This window comes from Cyprinus carpio, chromosome A14 (genome assembly GCF_018340385.1).
Source record: "Cyprinus carpio isolate SPL01 chromosome A14, ASM1834038v1, whole genome shotgun sequence".
Lineage (NCBI taxonomy): Eukaryota > Metazoa > Chordata > Actinopteri > Cypriniformes > Cyprinidae > Cyprinus > Cyprinus carpio.
Window position 1 is genome coordinate 21,509,428 of NC_056585.1, and position 19,922 is coordinate 21,529,349.

The 19,922-nt window shown below is 37.3% G+C and overlaps 3 protein-coding genes across 4 annotated transcripts; all 3 read right to left on the reverse strand.

Moving 5' to 3' along the window:
* Positions 1-1,457: 1,457 nt before the first annotated feature.
* Positions 1,458-4,267, reverse strand: LOC109055449 (protein Wnt-8a-like). Its single transcript, XM_019072664.2, has 6 exons — positions 3,574-4,267; positions 3,447-3,480; positions 3,154-3,292; positions 2,932-3,057; positions 2,610-2,752; positions 1,458-2,178 (listed from the first exon to the last, which is right to left on the reverse strand). Exons 1-6 carry the CDS (start codon positions 3,639-3,641, stop codon positions 1,624-1,626), a joined length of 1,065 nt encoding a protein of 354 aa, XP_018928209.1. The 5' UTR covers positions 3,642-4,267; the 3' UTR covers positions 1,458-1,623.
* Positions 4,268-4,418: 151 nt separating this feature from the next.
* On the reverse strand, positions 4,419-8,384 carry LOC109055436 (protein Wnt-8a-like). 2 transcript variants are annotated; one of them, XM_042770206.1, is made up of 7 exons: positions 8,284-8,384; positions 6,176-6,310; positions 6,029-6,061; positions 5,791-5,929; positions 5,407-5,532; positions 5,154-5,296; positions 4,419-5,048 (listed from the first exon to the last, which is right to left on the reverse strand). In XM_042770206.1, the coding sequence occupies exons 1-7, from the start codon at positions 8,302-8,304 to the stop codon at positions 4,482-4,484; spliced, it is 1,164 nt and encodes a 387-aa protein (XP_042626140.1). In that variant the 5' UTR covers positions 8,305-8,384; the 3' UTR covers positions 4,419-4,481. The 2 variants fall into 2 exon arrangements, with proteins under 2 accessions (XP_042626140.1, XP_042626139.1); XM_042770205.1 differs by having other exon boundaries at positions 6,176-6,424; positions 8,284-8,341.
* Positions 8,385-11,405: 3,021 nt separating this feature from the next.
* Positions 11,406-13,097, reverse strand: LOC109055448 (thymosin beta-like). Its single transcript, XM_042770212.1, has 3 exons — positions 12,971-13,097; positions 12,186-12,290; positions 11,406-11,724 (listed from the first exon to the last, which is right to left on the reverse strand). Exons 2-3 carry the CDS (start codon positions 12,283-12,285, stop codon positions 11,687-11,689), a joined length of 138 nt encoding a protein of 45 aa, XP_042626146.1. The 5' UTR covers positions 12,286-12,290; positions 12,971-13,097; the 3' UTR covers positions 11,406-11,686.
* Positions 13,098-19,922: the final 6,825 nt, after the last annotated feature.

The window sequence follows — 19,922 nt, forward strand, 5'->3', positions numbered from 1 at the left end:
GTGGATAAACCAAAGGGCTGCACTAGATTACAACCTGATTCTATCCATATAAGGTCAGTAAAATAAGAGACAAGGAGGGATGGGAACAGGGGTCATGACTGAGATGACAACAACATAGTACTGTATTTGAGGGGATGGCCACTTTGTTCCATATTCATCACAGCTCAGCAGGGTGGCCTGGGAAAAAAACACAGCATCCTGAAAGGCAAATAGGCATTCTGAGGTGAGTGAATGGTTTGTTTCTGTTGATTGGTGTACTTTGAGTAATATTTCTGTGTGTGTGTGTGTGTGTGTGTGTGTATATATATATATATATATATATATATATATATATATATATATATATATATATATATATATATATATATATATATATATAACAACATGTTGTAAGCTATTATTTAAGCTCAAGTAGCCTATTTTTTAAATATCAAGAGTGAAATTATTTTTGTCTTATAACATGGAAGTAGCCAAGGGAAGCAAATGAAGTCACTGTAACATACTATATTCTGAGAATCCCACCCCCTGTCCTCGAAGTCAAGACCCCCACTGGAGCCAATATCCCATCATTCATCAGGCCAGACAGTTTGGCAGATTTATGGCATGTCCCACTGAGTAAATGCAGCGAGTAATAGGCAAACCAAGTGAGAAATCTGCTGATAAATTCTATAAGGACAAATGTCATGATTAGGCATTAACATCCAATTTGGTAAAACATAATCACTATGTTGACACACGAAGTAGGACTGGTTTTACAATTTAAATGGGTTCTCAACCTCTTAACGTGACTAATAATGGAATTTAGATCCTTCCATTTGATTTATTTGCATGCATTGCGGTGACTTCCGCAGGTGTGATTACGTACACCAACACAGCGGTAACGCGGATTAACATGCTAAACACCTTCCAGCGGTGGCGTGTTTCCCACGGGCTTTGTCTACACTTTTGTCACCGTACTGCCCGCATATCAAAGTGGGCCAGACTCTAGGAAAGGGAGGCGCCTAGGGCCAAGTGTGACAAAGTTAATCCCCTCAAGAGTATTCATTAAATAAACGCTATATACTGTAGTACTAATTGAGATCCCTATACTTTCTTTTCTAGGTTCTCTCTCTCTGTCTCTCTCTCTCTCTCTCTCTCTCTCTGTCTCTCTCGCTCTGACGGTGCGTGTCTGGGATAGGACAACGCTCAAATGACTCCATGGACAGGAGGAAAGTAGCAACCATCACAATTGATTATCACTTATTTAATTGCTTATTTTGTTAATAATTGTATCCGTTTGTATTCTAACCTTGATTTAAAAGCATGCATGTAGCCTACTGTTGTTTAGTATTTATCTAAACTATAATATTATGTTTCTTTCTTCATAATTTATGTTGCTTTTTTTTTTCGATTTAAACTGCAATTTCTTATTTGGACATGCCTATTTGTTGTTTTGTTGTTCAATAGTGTTTGACTCAATTGGACGTATTTGGGTTCATAATCATTAAACGAGACCACAAGCAATTTCAGTTTCTGAGTTTTATGAAAATACTTTAATATATAATTATGTACAGACATAGCAAATATTAAGAAAAAGTGCAGGTGGAGGTGTTCTCAATAGAAAAGAGATTGTCAGGGGGTGTTTTATTTTGGTCCTCGAGGTCTGCGTCTGTGGTGCCCGTGGCCTCCGTGTCTCCGGGCGCAAACGTGTTTGACAATGACCTGAGAGCAGTTCTCGCACTTTACTGTGCAGCACCAGTGGAACTTGCAGTTGCAGCTGCTCACTATCTCTGTACGCCTCTCCTCCACCCGCAGACCGCACTCATGGCACAACCTGCGGCAGCTTCTCCTTTCCCACTGAGTGAGACTTTCCCCATGTTGCACGCACTCCCGACCCTCCGTGCCAGGAAGCCCGAGGCTCAGGTTCTTGGCGCAATAATCCGGCGAATCCTCCAGATATATGAGCTCAGTCCGGGCGATGGAGCCGAACGCGTCTGCCATAGCCACGCGGTTGTCTGCGCTATTGCCCGCGCGCATTCGTCTCTTATCCAATTCGAGTTTCTGGGCCTGGTCGTGCTTCACTTTTAGGTAATTGCCAATCTCACGGAAATCAGAAAGCTGCATCCAACACGTTTGCATTGTGCAACTTTCTGACATGCCATGGCACCTACAGATCCTCTTCATGGTCGCCTTTACAGCCTAAAACACAAAGTATTGTTAATGTACAGATCTTTTGTGTATGTATTCGATATACATATAAGGAACCACAGAAGGTAGTTTCTTAAACAAATAGTCTACTGCATAGTTTTTTTTTTTTTTTTTTTTTTTTTTTTTTTTTGTGAAGAGGTAACCATAACAGCAGCTGCTTAATTGCCTAATACAGTTTGCCATATCACTAGCTTATATCACTTTTTTTCTTTTTCTTTTTTTAACAGTGAGATTCGTTTTGCACAACCCAAAATTTATTTTGGCGCCCCTAGCGAACTCTGAGCCGTATGATAAACTATTTGTTTATTTTTAATACTGGATTTTAGAATCATTTATTCTCTATTCAGGTGTCGGGTGTGTTTAATCTGTCAGAACAGTATGAAAACTTTGACGTATGAAAAGTTTTTCTCAGATCAACTTACCAAACGTCCAGCTTCATTATTATGAAGATTAACTGCAGCTCGAGAGTCTTGTCCAGTCTCAAGCGCATCCACGTATTGTTTAGAAATGCTCTCGCCAAAATCCACGTTGTCGCTACATCCTCCCCAAAGCCAACCACGACCCCCTGAAATGAACAGTGTTTATCCCATTAGATAAATGCGTCGTGACTGTTTTGAAAGCAGCAAATACTTTTATTGCATTGTTAATACAGAAATATAGTTGTAGTATTTCTGCTTTAAATGAATCAGTCTATATTATATTGGCTAGTTTATTAGCTTATGAGTGTATCTGTAATGCTTTTACCGAGTTTGCCGTTCCTCGAACTGTCACATCCGCAGTCGTCCAGATCTCCAAGACTGCAGTTTCTGGTTAAAGTGTACATAACGCCAGCTGCGCTTATGGCATGGACAAATGACGTCTCTCTGGTTGCTAGAGAAGTCGTGAAAATAAATAAAGAGTTTTATTTTTCTGGCTTCGTTTTCAGTGTTTACAGATACACAGATCACATTTATGAACATATCTAACCACTTCTAAAGCCTTTATGAGTAGAAAGTTGCAGCGCGCTGTCCGGGCAGTTCCACCTGTCCCAAGCAAACTGATGCTTGCACTCACGTATCCCGCTCTGCGCACCGACCTGCACACTACTTGCATAGGTAAGACACGCCTATAGAAGAAGATAAGAGAAAGATATTGAGGATTTTGATGCGAGGTTTTCTGTACATTCTCACGCACACCACAAAACCAGATGATGTGGTGTATCTCCGTAAAACGATTTAACGAAGGGGGTCGTTTTTTGAAGCTATAGGAGAATAGATTACCTTTGGTCCGGTCATCAGCAAATTGTTCATTGTCCTATGGAAGCAAAAGGTAAAACAAAATTCCCGTTAAGTTATTTTTTTACATTAGGCTACAACAACTGATAATAATTCGCTAATGCATCCTCACCATGTGTCCCCAGGGAGAGCTTTGTCGCAAATAAAGAATAAAAAGACCCATAGAAAGAAATAAGCCATTATCTTAGATCCACAGTGATAAAACGGGCAATGTACTGATTCGATGATGTGCCGTCATGTATTTTATACTCCTCCTCCCATGGGGGTCAGAGTACCTTTTTGGTAATGGATTCTTGTCATGCTATTGGTCCATAGTCACCAGCCAAGTCAAGGAAACGCCTCCAATGAACTTCAAAGGATATCAATACACTACAGCCTTTTCTCTCTCCACGGGCAGGGTCTCAAAAAGTCCTTGGAGCTGATGCATAATTCAAGTGTGGTTGGGAGTGATTTTACACCGTTTATTCACCAATAAACATTTGAACCAGTTGTCAAACATGCGCAATGAAATTGACCACTCGGAGACTGTAATTTAGTTTTAAATATTTAATATGCTTCCCACGACAAAATAAGTCAATGTAATATATATAAACACAATGGGATAGTTTAAAAATAATTGCCTTAAATAAGTTCCATAACACTTCAAGCCCCTTGTGAAACAATACACACTGTCAAGTGATCTGTGTGAGAGAGAAAAAAAAAAACATGGTGCAAGTATTCAAAACAATCTTTCAACAATTGTAAGTAAATCTGTTGTCTAATGTCGAGAACGAAAAAGTGCAAATAATGAACCTATAGGTCTTCGTGAAATTAGAACTTAGTATGTGATCAATCCACATGACAGTGCATGGGAACGAGGAAGCCCTTGTGTCTTATGTAGGAGTTCGAATTAACATTTTTCCTTATAGCAATGTGCAGAATAATATACAGTAAGAGAAAAAGCAGCATATCTTAAAATCTCATATAAAATATATTTACATTGGAAATATACAACTTAATATACTGGCAAAGATGATGACTTCATCTATTACGCGCATGCTGTCTTTTGCGTGAATTGTTGTGCGGCCGACGGTTTTTGTGCCTTTTTGCGCAAAAATACTTGGTCACAGTCTGAGTGCATGTTTCGCATTTGACTGTGCAACACCAGTGAAATTTACAGTTACAGCTGCTCACAGTCTCTATCCTCCTCTCTTCAACTTTCATACCACATTCGTGGCAGAGACGCCTGCAGCTTCTCTTCTCCCACTGAGAAAGATTCTTTCCGCTTTGTAGGCATTCCCTGCCTTCTGTTCCATGTAGTCCCAGGCTGAGGTTTTTCGTGCAGTAGTCTGGAGAATCTTCCATATAAATGAGTTCTGTGCGCGCAACGGTGCTGAACGTGTCCGCGATTGCGCCGCGATTGTCCGCGCTGTTACCTGCCCTCATCCGATTTTTGTCCATCTCCAGCTTCTGTGCTTGATCGTACTTGATTTTCAGATAGGTACCGATTTCTCTGAAATCAGCCAGCTGCATCCAACATGTCTGAATACTGCAGCTTCCAGAGACACCATGACACTTACATGTCCTTTTGAGTGTTGCTTTGACAGCCTGAAATAAATAAAGCTTCACATTAGCCATATGCACTCACAAGCTTCAATAAAATGTGTTTCGTTTGACTAGAGAAAGTTGATAAGAGAATACAGTTATACTCACAAGTCGACCAGCTTCATTATTGTGCAGGTTCACTGCAGCGCGCGAGTCGTGACCATTTTCCAGTGCGTCCACAAATTGTTTAGCGATTCTTTCTCCAAAGTCAACATTGTCACTGCAGCCTCCCCAAACCCAACCACGTCCACCTTTGAAAAAAAAGGAAAAAAAAAAACAAGTTATTGGTCTGAAGACATGTAATAATTTTAATTACAGATAAGTGTAGTTCATAATAATAAATAATAAAAAAATGTCTTACCCATTTTTCCTATCTTGGAATCGTCACAGCCACAGTTATCGAAGTCCCCCATGCTACAGTTCTTTATCAAAGTATACATAACTCCAGCAGCACTTATGGCATGCACAAAAGCGGTTTCTCTGGTGGCTAATAAAAATAATAATAAATAATAAGGTCATTATTAGAACATGTGTAATGCAATGCATTTTTAAAGTAAAATGTGATGTATTTGCAAGTTTTTGGTGTTACAATATAAGTTTCTGCACAAAGTATAAAAAAAATACATCTTGGTGGATTTTAAAAAATGTTCTCCAACACAAGGCTGTAAAATCTTCATTGTTAAGAGAGAAAAATTAAAGCAGAATACATAATCAGATTTTGCTTAAAGCGAATAATAGTGCTTACCACTTCGCAGGCCGTTATGTGTAGATAACTGCAGTGCGCTTTCCGGACAGTTCCACCTGTCCCATGTGAACTGATGTTTACACTCTTCAATACCACTCTGAGCCCCTGCCTGCACACTGCTGGTGTATGTAAGGTAAGCCTGATGAATGTAAAATACGTGCATTAATTAGACACTGTACGTACAGACCTGTCAAATAAATGAAATATCGCTCCACATAGATATAAAAACTTAAATTACCTTTGGTCCTGTCACCAGGAAGTTATTCACCGATTGAAAAAGAGAAGAAAAAAGCATGACATTAACATAAGTTTTATTAATAAATACCAGTGGAAAAACAACTAAAATATAATAAAATATTTCAAATATTCTGTAAAGATGTCTGTACCATGCTGTTGTCGACAGTATGTGACAGCATATAGACATCACCAACGATGCAAAAAGCTGGCAAGGGTTCATTGCTGCGTGAGCGACCCCTGATTCTTCGATGCTCCCTTCTTGTGGAGATGCAAGGCACAAACACTGAGATGGATACCCAGGAAGAGACAGAAGAAGTGACTGAGTGCTCGAACGAGCAAGGCATTTATACCTGTCGCCAACTTTGACTGCAGGCATCTTCCAACCTTTGACAATTCGCTGTGAAAAGACGTCGAGGAGGTCACTGGAATTATGTGGCCTTAACTGCACTTCAAAGCATTAACACTTTCCCCTAAGCCCTTCAGTCTAGCTTTCATTAAGCCATCTTTCATGATGAGGGTTGTTTCAGTATGTTCACAGTAAACTCTTTTACCCGACTGTTTGTTTTAGTTTGTTACTCAAGTTACTGTCCGTTCAACATTATGCTTGCAACTTTAATGTGCTACTATTTGTGTATTTGAAAGACTATTTGAATGAATTTGACTGTCCAAACCCATCAAACTGTTCGTCTAATATCCATTCATTATACTTGTTGAAGGTGTTGTGTAGTGCTATAATCTATAATGTAGGGCTATTCATACGCTGATTGTTGATTCCGTGTTGGACATGTACCACTGGACATGCATTTTTGCATCAGAATAGCCCTTTTATCTGCCTTCTTAAATTAAGGGTTTATTAGTTTAGGAATAATACTAGACTATTCTATGCACAATAAAAAAAAAAAAAAAAACATAAATAGCCTATACACAATATATAGCCTGTATAGTAATATCCCATTTAATATTTTTTTAATTCTTGACTTTATAGATGTTCTTTATTTGAGTCATGACTCTTCACGTTTTGGGAAAGTTCTTCACCGGGAAATAACACTGAAATGTAAGGGGCTGCCCTATGCTGTATACAAAAACCATAAAATCATTCGGCTCCGTTCGCTAAGGGCCATGCAAATAACATGTAACACGTCTGCGCCTCTAACACTCTGGTGTTAATAGAAGACCAGCTGATCCCCTGGGAAGAGCTCTGGCGTGAAAAATGTCTGGAAATGTAGTCCGTTGCATGTATAGACTGCAACATGTCATAATACTAGTCCCCAAATATGTATATGAATCCATACGATTTATTCCATCATTTGACCCATGTACACATATGACTTGTGTCAGAATGTATACAAATTTGTATTTTTTTATTTTTAAGGTGCCCATATATGTCATTTCACTGGTTTATCAAAAAAAGGTACACATCAGGCTTAAAAAAAACTTCTTTTCTTTTTTTTTTCTTTTTTTTTTCCTTTAATATGAGACATAGGCCTAAATCATAATTTTTAATAATAGGGCAATTTTCATAACTTAGTTCTTACTGTTGACAATTCAATCATGTGTCACTAAATGAAGACTAATTCAAAACAGATAAGACAGTTCACACCAAGTTATTTGTCACCAAGGGATCAAAATGTAAACAAAAGGATAATCATGAGAACGATTATATTTCATCATTTTACTTTCGATGACTTTTGCGATTAATTAATACGCTATATGGAGATGTGATTTTTAGAAATTGTTGCTCGTGTTAGATTAATTGTTGAAACCAAGTATTGACATCTTCGAATCAAATCGGTAGACACTCAAAATCCCTTTTCAAAACAGCATTTATTTGATGGTCGGATAATGGTTTAACCAATGCTACTGGCTGAAAGACAATAGAGGGACGTGCAAGTGAAGATAATCCCCACTAATTGGACATCGGCATTATCAAGTCTACACGGTGCCTGAAACCCAAATTCCCACACCTACATGTTACAAAACAAACCAGTATTAAACAATGATCTGGTACAAGCAGACCTAACCTAAATGAGACCGTCGTGCCATAAACGTTCTGTCGCAGACATCTCAGAATGGTTTTATGGGGTAACAAACTGAGGGCAAGGGCGCATCGCCTACTTTCACGCTTTAATTCATGTTACTAACAAAATATGTGCAATAAAGGAATAATCACAAAGTAGGAATTAAAAATGGCTATAAATGATCATCACCACAGCGTTTACTCCCCATGTCAGACTGAAACCAGGGAACATGGCTCACCTTGTTGCACAGATGATCCATTTTGACTAGTCACTCACAGAGGCTCAGGTGCAGTTCATTAGTCTATGATGTTAAGGCTGTTCTTTTCGTCTTGTTTTGTGATTAAGGAAGGAAATATAAAACACATATGACAAGTTCTTTGAAATGTGTTTTGTTTTGCAAACGCGCCTTTTCATAAAATGGTCGAATATTTGGTAATTAAAAAAAGTTATATAATGACCTTGAAATAAATATCATCTGCATAGTTTTTGTCACATAAAATGTTTTTCAGTTTTTTTTAAAATATAAAATATAAATATTTGAATATTTATTTGTTGATTTAAGAAACAATTATGTGCCAACGCTTTCTTTTTTCTGTAATTTTAGACTTTTAATGAAGCAACAAATCTCCAAAACATTTAAGTGAATTTCAAACATTCGTTATAGAAGAAAACATTTTACTTAATGTTTCTCGAATATATAGGTCCGAGAATTAACGTCATATATAGGCTACCTTATAGGCTAATCCTTTCTATCAGAACTGTTCATTAGGTGTCTGCACGAGCAACATAGGCTATTTAAACCAATTAAAGACATTTTTCTTTTTATTTGTGTTTGTAAGTCTTTATCAGTTTACTTAATTGGTTTTAGTTATGTCAGATTTGCAGAGAGATAAGTTGGCAATAAAAGACGATAAGGGTCGAAGAAGCACTGGTGTTCAGAGTGCGGGTGATGGGTGCAAGAACAGTGACGCCAGAGCGCAGCCAGCTTCTCAATAACATCTCAAACATAATTGAGTTCAAAGGAGATCTAGGCGCGTCCTCTAGCACCTCATCAGCAGGTGTTAAATGTAAAAACAAGAATAGCCATGTAAAATACACGTAGGCCTAGTATCGGATAATCAGCGATGTTTGAGCCCAGGACCAGAATTAAGAACCGCTGGGCTATTATTAATCGTGGCGCCCCTGCTGGCCACACCACAAGACAAACTCGTTTATTTTACACTTTTATTGTCCTTCTATTAGCACCATTCTGAATTTAAATAGGGTGACCATACGTTTTATTTTTCCCGGACATGTCCTCTTTTTGGACCTAAAAAATGTGTCCACCGCCGGGATTTCTAAAGTCGCCATTCATTGTGTGCATTTTTGAATTAGATCCCTGCTAGGGACTGTTTTCTTAATGAGACTTTTGTGTCCAGTCCAAGCGGCAACCTCCCGCTCTCCCTCGTGAAGCCAACAAGGAAGTGTCTTAAACTGTAATTCATCGACTGGCCGCTTGAGGCTGGCTGCAAAAGGGAGTCAGTCCCATAGACTCCCAATGTTAAAATGCTTAACTTTACAGCAGAAAAAACATGTTTAAAGCCTGGTTCAAAAAATGATTTTAGTCTATAGCTATCCTTCATGACAACTGTGAGGGGGGTGAATTTTTTTTATAACTCATCCATTTAAATTATAATAAGCCTTAAAGTTCTGCATAATTAAGGCCGTGGCCACTTGAGTGAGAGGTGGATTGTCGCTGCTGACACTGCCGTCGAGCTAGGTGGGCGTGGCTTCAGCAACCAGCTCCCGCCCAGAGTCGTGCGGTGGCTTGCTGCCAAGATGGCGACGGAGCTTCAAAAACGCTCTTCAGGAGTCTACGGGTGACGTCATGGACACTACGTCCATGTTTTTATACAGTCTATGGTCCAGTTCCGCCTGCTCCCGCAAGCATTCTAATATTGCATATAATTTTTGCGCATTAGGGAGCCCCTGCAGAGTATGTAAATCTCTTTTGAATGAATGCTCACTGTTCACTTTTACTTTCGATTTCGCTATCACACCTCCTCTGTGTAAAGGATGATCAGATATTTGCCAATGAGCTCAGGATCTGTTGAGCAGCAAATCCTCCAGCATGTTCTGTCAGCCATCTCTCCACTCAACCCGTGATCAGTGATATCGGACTCCTGCAGCTCGTGTTGGATGCAGGACGCCTTTTTTTCCTCCATGGAATTGGGCTACTTTTAAACTGTTACCAAGGTTTGAAATGTTGCATAAATTACATTTGACTGAAATTCTTGTATTGAAACATTTTTTTATTCTACCTATGATAAAACTGTGCTGGCCACTGGTAGGAAGCTTTTTAGCTGTATTTAAGATCAATATGCATAACAGTGACTGTAAAGTATGTATTTTAGGTATGGAAATGGCATATTTAGAGTTTTGATATTTGGGATATAGCTATACTTTGGGCAATATTTTAACCACCAACCAACCACACCCCGACCCCTCTGCCCTGCCCGCACCCACTGTCCTATTTTTAGAAAACTAAAATATGGTCACCCTACTTTTAAGTTTATGCCAGGTTGAAAACTATATGTTCAAAGTAACCACTAACTTAATCATGTATTTCTCAAGTAGTCTATTAAAATCTTACAAGCACTAAATCCATGGCTTTCTAGCACATAGCCTATCTTTGCCTTCTACTCCAAGAAGATGCATGCAATATATATTTTATTTCTGGTCAAGTCTGGCAGATTGTGAAAGTTTTTTTTTGTGATTATTGTGATAAACTTTAATTCAAGTGATGTATTCTTCTCAAACCTGTGTACATTGTGACCACTTACCACATTTAATGTGACAGCTTACCCCACCATTGGTGTCCAAGAGTGTGTTGCACATGGAATACACAGCCGTCCAAAAGTTTGGGATCAGTATGATTAGGAAATAATTATTTTATTCAGCAAGGATTTATTAATTTGATCAAAATTGACAGTAAAGACTTTCTATTCATTGAAGCACTGTAAAATAATAATAATAATAAAAAAAAAACTTCCACAAAAATATTTAGCAGCACAAATGTTTCAACACTGATAATAAGAAATGTTTCTCAGATCAGTACATTAGAATGATTTCTGAAGGATCATGTGACACCAAAGATTAATGGTTGCTTTGCCATCGCAGAAGTAAATTACATTAAAAAAAAAAAAAAAGTAATTTTAGAAGTATTTAAAATTGTAATTATATATATTTTTTCTATATTTTTGATCAAATAAATGCAGCCTTGGTGAGCACAAGAGACTTTGACTTTGTGTTTTGAATAATAATTTCCTTATACCTAAACAAAAATCATTTTAAAAAGAGGAGTCCTATTTGGTATTTTACTTGTTTTACATTTCATTTGTCTTTATTTCATGAAGAAACCCTTATTAAAAAATAATAACAAAAAAATCCACTGAACAGAATTTGGTAAAATATCTATTTTAAACCCTGTCTCAAGTCATCCCGTTTCATTACACTCCCATTCATAGGCCTCAGTGACTCCAATCGCCATGGTAACCATGCATCACATGGGGAAATAGCACCCTTTAAACAGAAAAAGGAATTGTAATATCTGCCATGTCAGAATAACATGTCTTATGCTTGTCTTCTCCTTGTCTCTTAGGTCATGGTGTGGCATCGCCTTTCCTCTCCTGCTCGATAGCTGAAAACAGAAAAAGATGAAATGTAAACGTTTTTAATGCTTTATAAGCGTAAATACCTTTATTGTGCCAGTAAAGCTTCTTTAAGAGAGATATGTGTTTGAAGGATGAGGGAGCGTGGCATTATTGCAAATAAGATGCTTATTCACATGGGAAATTCTGCGAGCATGCTTAGGTCTGCACTGCAATGCTGATGGAGGACTTTGAGCTGAGACCCATCTGCTGACATAAGAAGCTGAAAAAAAACTGAGCAGAGTGAGAGTGGAAGAAAAATAGAGAAGGGTATATAAGATAAAAGAGAAAGATATGGCTGAAACAAAATGATAAATAAAGAGAGGTGGTAGACAGATCACCGCAGAGACAAGAAAGGCAGATGGGGGAAGGGGTGGGGGGGGTTAGAGAAACCTACACCACACCCAAACTGATTGGACACACTGAATGCAGGTATGTAACAGACACTCACTCTCTTTGGTGGGCAGAGGGTTCTTCTCTTTTGTCTCAGTCTTCTTCAGCTTGGTTTTGTCAAACTTGGCGATTTCTGTGAGGTCTGGCTTGTCAGACATGATTGCTGTCAGTAGAGATGACAGATGTGACTTACGGAGCATTGACCTTGCTTTTGTCTTATGTAGCGTTTCATAAAGGAATCTTGCATGCTGTTTCTTCACTCATTTTAGCCATTACACAGCAAGGTCTTAAAAGGTTTTTGATTACAGCTAGATATTACAATTATTTCAAATGTTAAACCATCAGAATGCTATATTTCAAGAGTGCTATGCTTTTGTTAAAAGTCAGTCAGAAGCTAAGGGAAGAAATGTTCTCTCTGTCTGGAAGAAATGTTATTCTCCCTGTACATGTGTGTGATGGTAGCATGTAGCACACGTGTTCCAGCATGCATGTGTTATGTTCCGATGCTATCCGCCCATCTAGCCAACTCTCAGTGCATCCTAACCAGCAGATTTCCCTCTTTACTTTCACTGGATGTCCTTTCTTTGTTATGTCTATGTCTTTGTTCTTTCCATATTGCTTCATTTCATTTAAGCATGCATGCAGTCTTTTTTTTTTTTTTTTTTAGACTAGACTGCAGTGTCTACCTCGCAGGAGAAATAGCCATCCATTTTTCTATATCCCTCTATCTCTCTTCACTTTGGCTGCCACACCTATAGCCAATTTACCATAAATCATGTTAAAACCCACAAGCACATGCAGAGGAATGAGGATGGTTATTGTTACGATTGAAAAAAGACTTACTGTAGTGTACAGAGTGGCTGTATCCACTGGCTGGTAGAAAGACGAGGTGTCTGCTGAGATTACCCTAGACTGCTTCTGCTGGTGTCTGTGTATCCGTTAGGGCGTGGAATTATGAGGAGAGAGAGGGAGGGAGGGAGGGAGGGAGGGAGGATGCTGGAGAGGTTTAGTCAGCCTATCCCTTCCATTTGAATATTCATGCTCCATAGAGAACAGACATTCGATGCCTATATGTGATTGATTGATGAATTAATAATAATGGAATATGACAAATAGAGTGGACACAAGGGGATGTGATTTTGGGATCATGGGGTTAGCTGGAAGCAGGGTTCTGTCACACCGTCTGGCAGCTGTCTGGTTTGGGGCTGGGATGAGACCTTGAGTCATGTCTCATTTTAAAATGTGCCTCTCGCTGAGCCAAGGGGAAGCACCATTTAACTGTTCTATAATTACACATATATCATTTTAAATATATAAATATAGCTGTAGGTTAAGTCATCGAAATTAATGAAAAAAAATGGAAATCAGGTTACATGATGCAGTATTGTAGCTATATGCAAGCCTTTGAGGCTTAAAGGACTGGTGATTTGATACCATTTTCTCATTAATTTGCTATTTGTGATAACTTATATCTTACTTCTCACATTAGTGTGACACCATCTCACATTTCAGTCAGACTAGTCAGCTGTTTGTGCAACGACATTTAGCTGATCAAAAGTGACAGTAAAGACATTTGTATTGTTACAAAAGATTCCATTTCAGATAAATGTGAATTTTCTATTATTTAAGAATCCTGACAAGAAGTATCATGGTTTCCACAAAAATATTAAGCAGCACAACTGTTTTCAGCATTGATAATAGAAAAATGTTTCTTGAGCACCAAATCAGCATATTAGAATGATTTCTGAAGGATCATGTGATACTGAAGACTGGAAAAACGGCTGATGGAAAATTAGCTTTTAATTTTTATTAGAGAGAAATAAGAGAAGGATGTTTATATTCAAATAATAATATATTAATGAATCATTTTAATCAGATTTTACTTTTTAACTTCTCAAACAGTTTTTTTTTCACACTTTCAGGATATTTGCTCATTCATTTATTTTTTTTACACCAGTTCTCTGTCCTTGTCTGTTCCCATTTGTCAATTAATTTGCTTAATTTATTATTATGCTAGATCTTTTGACTTCAGCCATCTGTCAATTTACTTACCTGTATACAAATCTTTACAGAACAGGCTGCAGCTTATGTTCATCTGTTCGCAGAGAATGTTGAAATTTCAGTGGGCACAGCAATGAGAATGAGATTTTCTAACAATGCTGAGAGTTCAACAGTTGAACGTTACTGAAACATGTACTTGCACGTACAAAGTTGTACATACAAAAACATTCATATGCATCTGTATGTACAAAATGTGTTTAGGAATACAAAACTAATAAAAATATTACAAAGATATATGTACTGTACACTACTGTAAAATTAGATTATATGAATTAAATGTAGCCTATGTGCATAATATCTTTTGATGAAAGTTCAATGCAGATGCTGGTGTGACTACTCACCAGCAGATGGCGATATTTCATTTTGTTCAGTGTGACTGGTGCCCTCTTTGGCAGCATAGTGCAATGCAGGAAGATCATGCATAACATTATAGAAGCATTATTAATTAAATTACAAGATAAAATATTAATTTACTTCCATCTAGGGTGATTCACTGCCTTTGGCATGAGAAGCCGGGATAGGCTCCAGCATCCCTGTGTCCTATGTAGGTCAAGCGGTTTGGAGATTGGATGTGTGTGTGTGTGTGTGTGTGTGTGTGTGTGTGTGTGTGTGTGTGTGTGTGTGTGTGTGTGTGTGTGTGTTATAATAACAAGAATTGAAATAGTATATTAACTTTAAATAAAACCAAGAACCTATCTGATTTTAGGACTGCACCTGGTGCTCTATATATATATTTGAAAGACACTTCATCATTTTGAGAAATATTTCAGCCATTTCTTAATTCATCCCTCTTCAAGTGAAGCTCTATTTCCTTACAGCAACTATATCAGTAAGCTGCAATGAAAAGTGAATTTATAAATATCAACAATTTCTCTGGTTCATCTAATTTACATATGAAATTAAATCAAGGAATCATGCTTACAAATATATTAATAGCTTTTGTAATCTGCAAAACTCTTTTCAACAGATTACCATCTGCTCTAAAAGCTATTTATCATGCTAAATGCCATTTGTATATCACAACCTATCCATGCAACCATTGTATTGTTGCAAATCCAAAGATAAATATCCTCTCATGAGTCTCATTAAATCTCATTTAAGTAAGTCTGCAATTCCTCTGAGCTGGAGACATCAAGGCGTGCTTGTTGTCTGAAGTCTGAGCTGGCAGGAAGCTGAGAGCTCCATCCAAAACCTTCAGCCTGGCTCCAGCTCCTTCCATTAACCTTTGAGCTGTAAATGCTAGCAGTTAGGAGGTTTGGGGCCAGAGTCCATTGATAAGGTCAGTCAGACATCCAATTTACCTCATGAAAAGGCCAGAAGCAAACCAACAGACTTTCTTTCTCTTTAGTGTCTTGTCAACTTACACTAACACACCGCTGTGTTTCTCGCTCGGATCAGCTTCTCACAAATTCAAATTGCACTTGCAGCTGTAAGAGCCACAGTTGATTATATGGTAAATGACCACATGGTGGCAGTATAAGTACGCTTATCATAAACTGAGCACCATGTGGGCAGAAATGCAGGTGTCAAACTTTTCCCTCCAAGCCATAGTACTATCTTTCATTGTCACTTATGTGATATTCTTATGACTTTATCCGTGACCTTCACTCTTCATACTCAACAATTTTTTTTTTTTTTTTTAGCATACAAACCCTTATTTAGGTGAATTTTAATACAAGCCATATGCAATTGCTCTAGTAACCCCACACCATGTCATCAGTTCTCATGAGCAGTAGTGGGCGGCTTTGCACAATGAGCTCATTCAAACGGAGGCAGCGCATAAGAGCTCTGTTAAGTACCTTGGATTTGAAAAATGCATTACTCACTGACGCCCTCAAAGGTGCTTTGCTAATAGTTGTGATTATATGATTGGTTGTTTAGATTATTTTATTGTTATTACGTATTTTTTGACATATATGACATAAATAGTGTCATAGAAATGCTGTAGACAAAAGATGCCCTACCAAGGCCGAAAGCTGGCCCATGATGACATTTGTTTTGGCCCACCGTGCCATTTCATTGAAGTATATCTTCATTTGTAATTTAGATTTTTTTTTTAGCCTACATTTTTGTATTTTATTTTTGCACTGTATTTTAGTTCTCAGCGCTCATGCGATGTTGAATTTGACTCTCTTCAAAATGAAGAAAATTACTTGTTTGCTATGTGCAGGAGTGTTTTTGAGATAAATGAGACAGGTGAAGCGTACTCTGTGCCTTAAGTTTCAACCACGTACTGCTGTGAGGCTGTGTCCACTAAGAGAATTATGATGTGCTGACCTGACAGCAGTCAAGGTTACGATGGAAATAGAAAAAGGCCAGTGGTATTTACTCATGAGGTTTAGAAACAATAAAAGCCTGACAGCGTTTAAGAGATTTAAGACATGCCCACACATCAATGGACAATCCTCTCCAGTTCTCTCTTCTCTCTTTCCCTTGATTTTCTGCTCTTTGACGCTGGGTTCACATGACATACCACTGCTGGGATCACTGGAGCGAAGCTTTGGAACAATGTTTCCCACATCAGTGAGTGCAGCCTGCGACCACACACACACACACACACACATACCCAAAACCAGGCCGTCATTGTTTCATTGTCATTTGACTCGATATATCTCTTGTAAAGACATTATTATGAAATGGTGACACAATGATATGTACATAAGCTGCAAGTGCACTCAACAAAAGTGCATGAAGATGAATAAATAAAAGCCCCTGGAGTTTCAGAGGTGATACGAGGGCTTTATTTTGTGAAATCTTTTCAAATGAAGGATGTAAAAAGTGCCAAGTGTGTTATATAACACACATACTTTACACACCATACTTTAGCAGAAATGTCTTCTATTTTACTCTGCCTTTACTTTCTGTCTTGTGAATGTTCACAAACTGACATTAAGTGGCAGTTGGACACTTGTTATGCCCGGTATGTAGGTGTATTTTCTGTTCATTGGTATGTTGTCAAGCTCAAGGTTAGAAAGATCTGGACAAATGGTGTTATGTGCACTTACATGGACAGTTGATATTTGACAGGCACAGCAGAGCCCAAGCTGTTAAAACATTCAAATCAAAACATGATTTTTCCATGCAAAACTGTTCAGCAGCATGGGCAGTGCAAATTTTTTCACTTAAATAATTTTTTTATCGTAAAGAAATGCTTCAGGTTCATTACAAGATCATTCAACAGCATTTGTGGCATAGTATTAATTACTACAATAATAATTGCCAACGAAAAACAAAAGTTATAGTGAGCCACTTAATTGACAGTAAATGGGACAATTTTTTGAGAATTTAAAATGAGAAATGTGAAGCCTATAAATAAATAAAAGCATTTAAATTAATGCCTGTGTTAATACTGGGGTATTATTTGTAAAGCTGTAAATTTGTTCTTGTCATTTTTATGGTTAATGTTGTCATGCAACAAATTTGTAAAATGTATTTTATTTTTTGTCACACTAAAATAATGTAATGCATATTGTGACTACTATTAAAACAGAGAGTATTTTAATGTTTATGGATTGTCTTCATTGACTTCCATTGTATGTGCCTTACTTGTTTGCATTTTTTGTTTTATTATTTTTATTATAAGAAAATGAGAGGTTAAAAGAGGAAGTCAGTTTATGGTGATCAACACTATAAGTGTTGCCGACTGAGCTTAACTTGTACTGAAATCAGAATATACCTTTAATCATAAATACATTTACATTACATTTATTTAATTGTGTGTAACACGGTTTCCAAAGCAAGTGTGGAGCTGATCTTATCAAATAGTTACTTTTTGAAACCAGTGGAACAGACGGTAAATGGTGCATATTTTGTATGTAAGGTCTTTCTGCAGAACTGGACACACATTCTCATGTTCCTCCCAGATTTGAGTTTATCTGGCCCATGCAGCCTGTGAGCAGAGACAGAGATAAAGAGGAGGGATGGGGAAAGGAAAAACAGGGAAGACCATACACCTGTACATGGAAAACATACACTCTCAAGGCACCTTATCAGGTTCAGACACAAACTACTATCTGGAGCATCAGCGTATACTGCTCGTTTATTTTGGGGTGGAGAGAGAGACAGATAGAGGCAGAGAAGAGAGAAAAAGAGATTTGTTGGCAAATGTTTTTGTTTTTTGCTCATGTCTGCAAAAACAGTCAAGGAGACCACTAACTAAAGATTGAAGAATGGGGAAAAAGAGGAAATTTTTTATAGTTTATTGTAAAGATTTGAAACTTTTATCATGTCTTGTCACGATTGTTTTAAAATAAAAAAAAAAATGAAAGGGAACAAACCGTGTTTATATATATTCACATTTCTACTGCACACATGATTATGATGCTCACTAATGTGCATTGCTGTGGATGAATGTGTTTACACTGTTTTTGCTGACATAATTTATTTTATCAACGTACACCAGTAGCTTAATGAATTATATGAATTAAGAACAGCTGCTTTGCTTTGCTTTGTATATTTTGCAAATGGCTTATATTTTCCATAGAATCAATTATATATAGGCCTATGTATACCAGCAGTTAAGGTTAATGAATTTACCAGTACTGCAGGTGCTGTGTTTTACACATCTTAGGTGTACAAATTACGCTATTTCCGGTACTTTCCCATCGACTGTTCAGCAGAACCGGCGAATCTCAGTCAGAACTGGCGATAACGGATTGGTGAATGAATCACTCTTTAGAGCTTGTTAGTTTCGATGAACTGTTCAAATGGCTTTGCAAAAAGGACCTGATTCGATTTGTGATTCAGTCTGAAATTTGATTCACACACTGAATTGTTTGGAGTAGCATAGTTTCTCACTTCGTACAGTAACGGAATACTTTAGAAGTCAGATAGAAAAGAAAAGAAACCTTCGCTGGATAAACTGGATACAGTCTCTTGAAACCAAACCAGCAATGTCTCCTGTCGTTGTCAGCCATGAAGAAGATCTTTATTAAATTCAACACCTGCACGTGCAGCTTGTGAACGTCTCTGGACAGGTAAAGACATTTTATGAAAACGCTACATCATAAATCACTAGTGGCCAGTTGCATGAACTGTTTAGACAAGTCTTGAAAAGTCAGGCCTGTTATTTTATTTTATTTTATTTTATTTAATATTTTATTTATTTTTTCCGACAGTGGTCATAACTTTTTAAATTATAGGTTACAAAAAGGTAGATTGGTCTAATTTGAATCCGAAAAGTAAGACTGATTACCCATTGGCTAAGTGCTGGTCAAACTAGTTCTTAAGACACAGTCTTAACTTAGTGGCTATATTTATTCAAATATCATGGTATCATGATATTCTTTGAAATAAATCATGCTCAATGGTATAATGTAAATATTGTGTGTGCCTGTACTGTATGCTGCAGTTCTACCTGAGTGCATTGATGACACTTTATTTGTTGAGTATTTGTGGTTTTGTATACATTTTAATGTTATTTTAATATGTTTATATATATATATATATATATATATATATATATATATATATATATATATATATATATATATATATTATTGTGGTCTTTGTGCCATTTATTGCAGTATTTTGCAGTATTATTTTTGTTTATAACTATATTTAATTTTTCTGTTTATTAATGAATTTCCTAGTCACATGTTGACTGCATAAATTATTGTTTTTTAGAAACCTTTCAAGGGAAACACATTTTTTAAATGCTTTTTGTTTTAATCATTAGGATAATTAAAAAGCAACAAGCTGACACATTCAAGGACTCCAGGAACTGACATGCTTA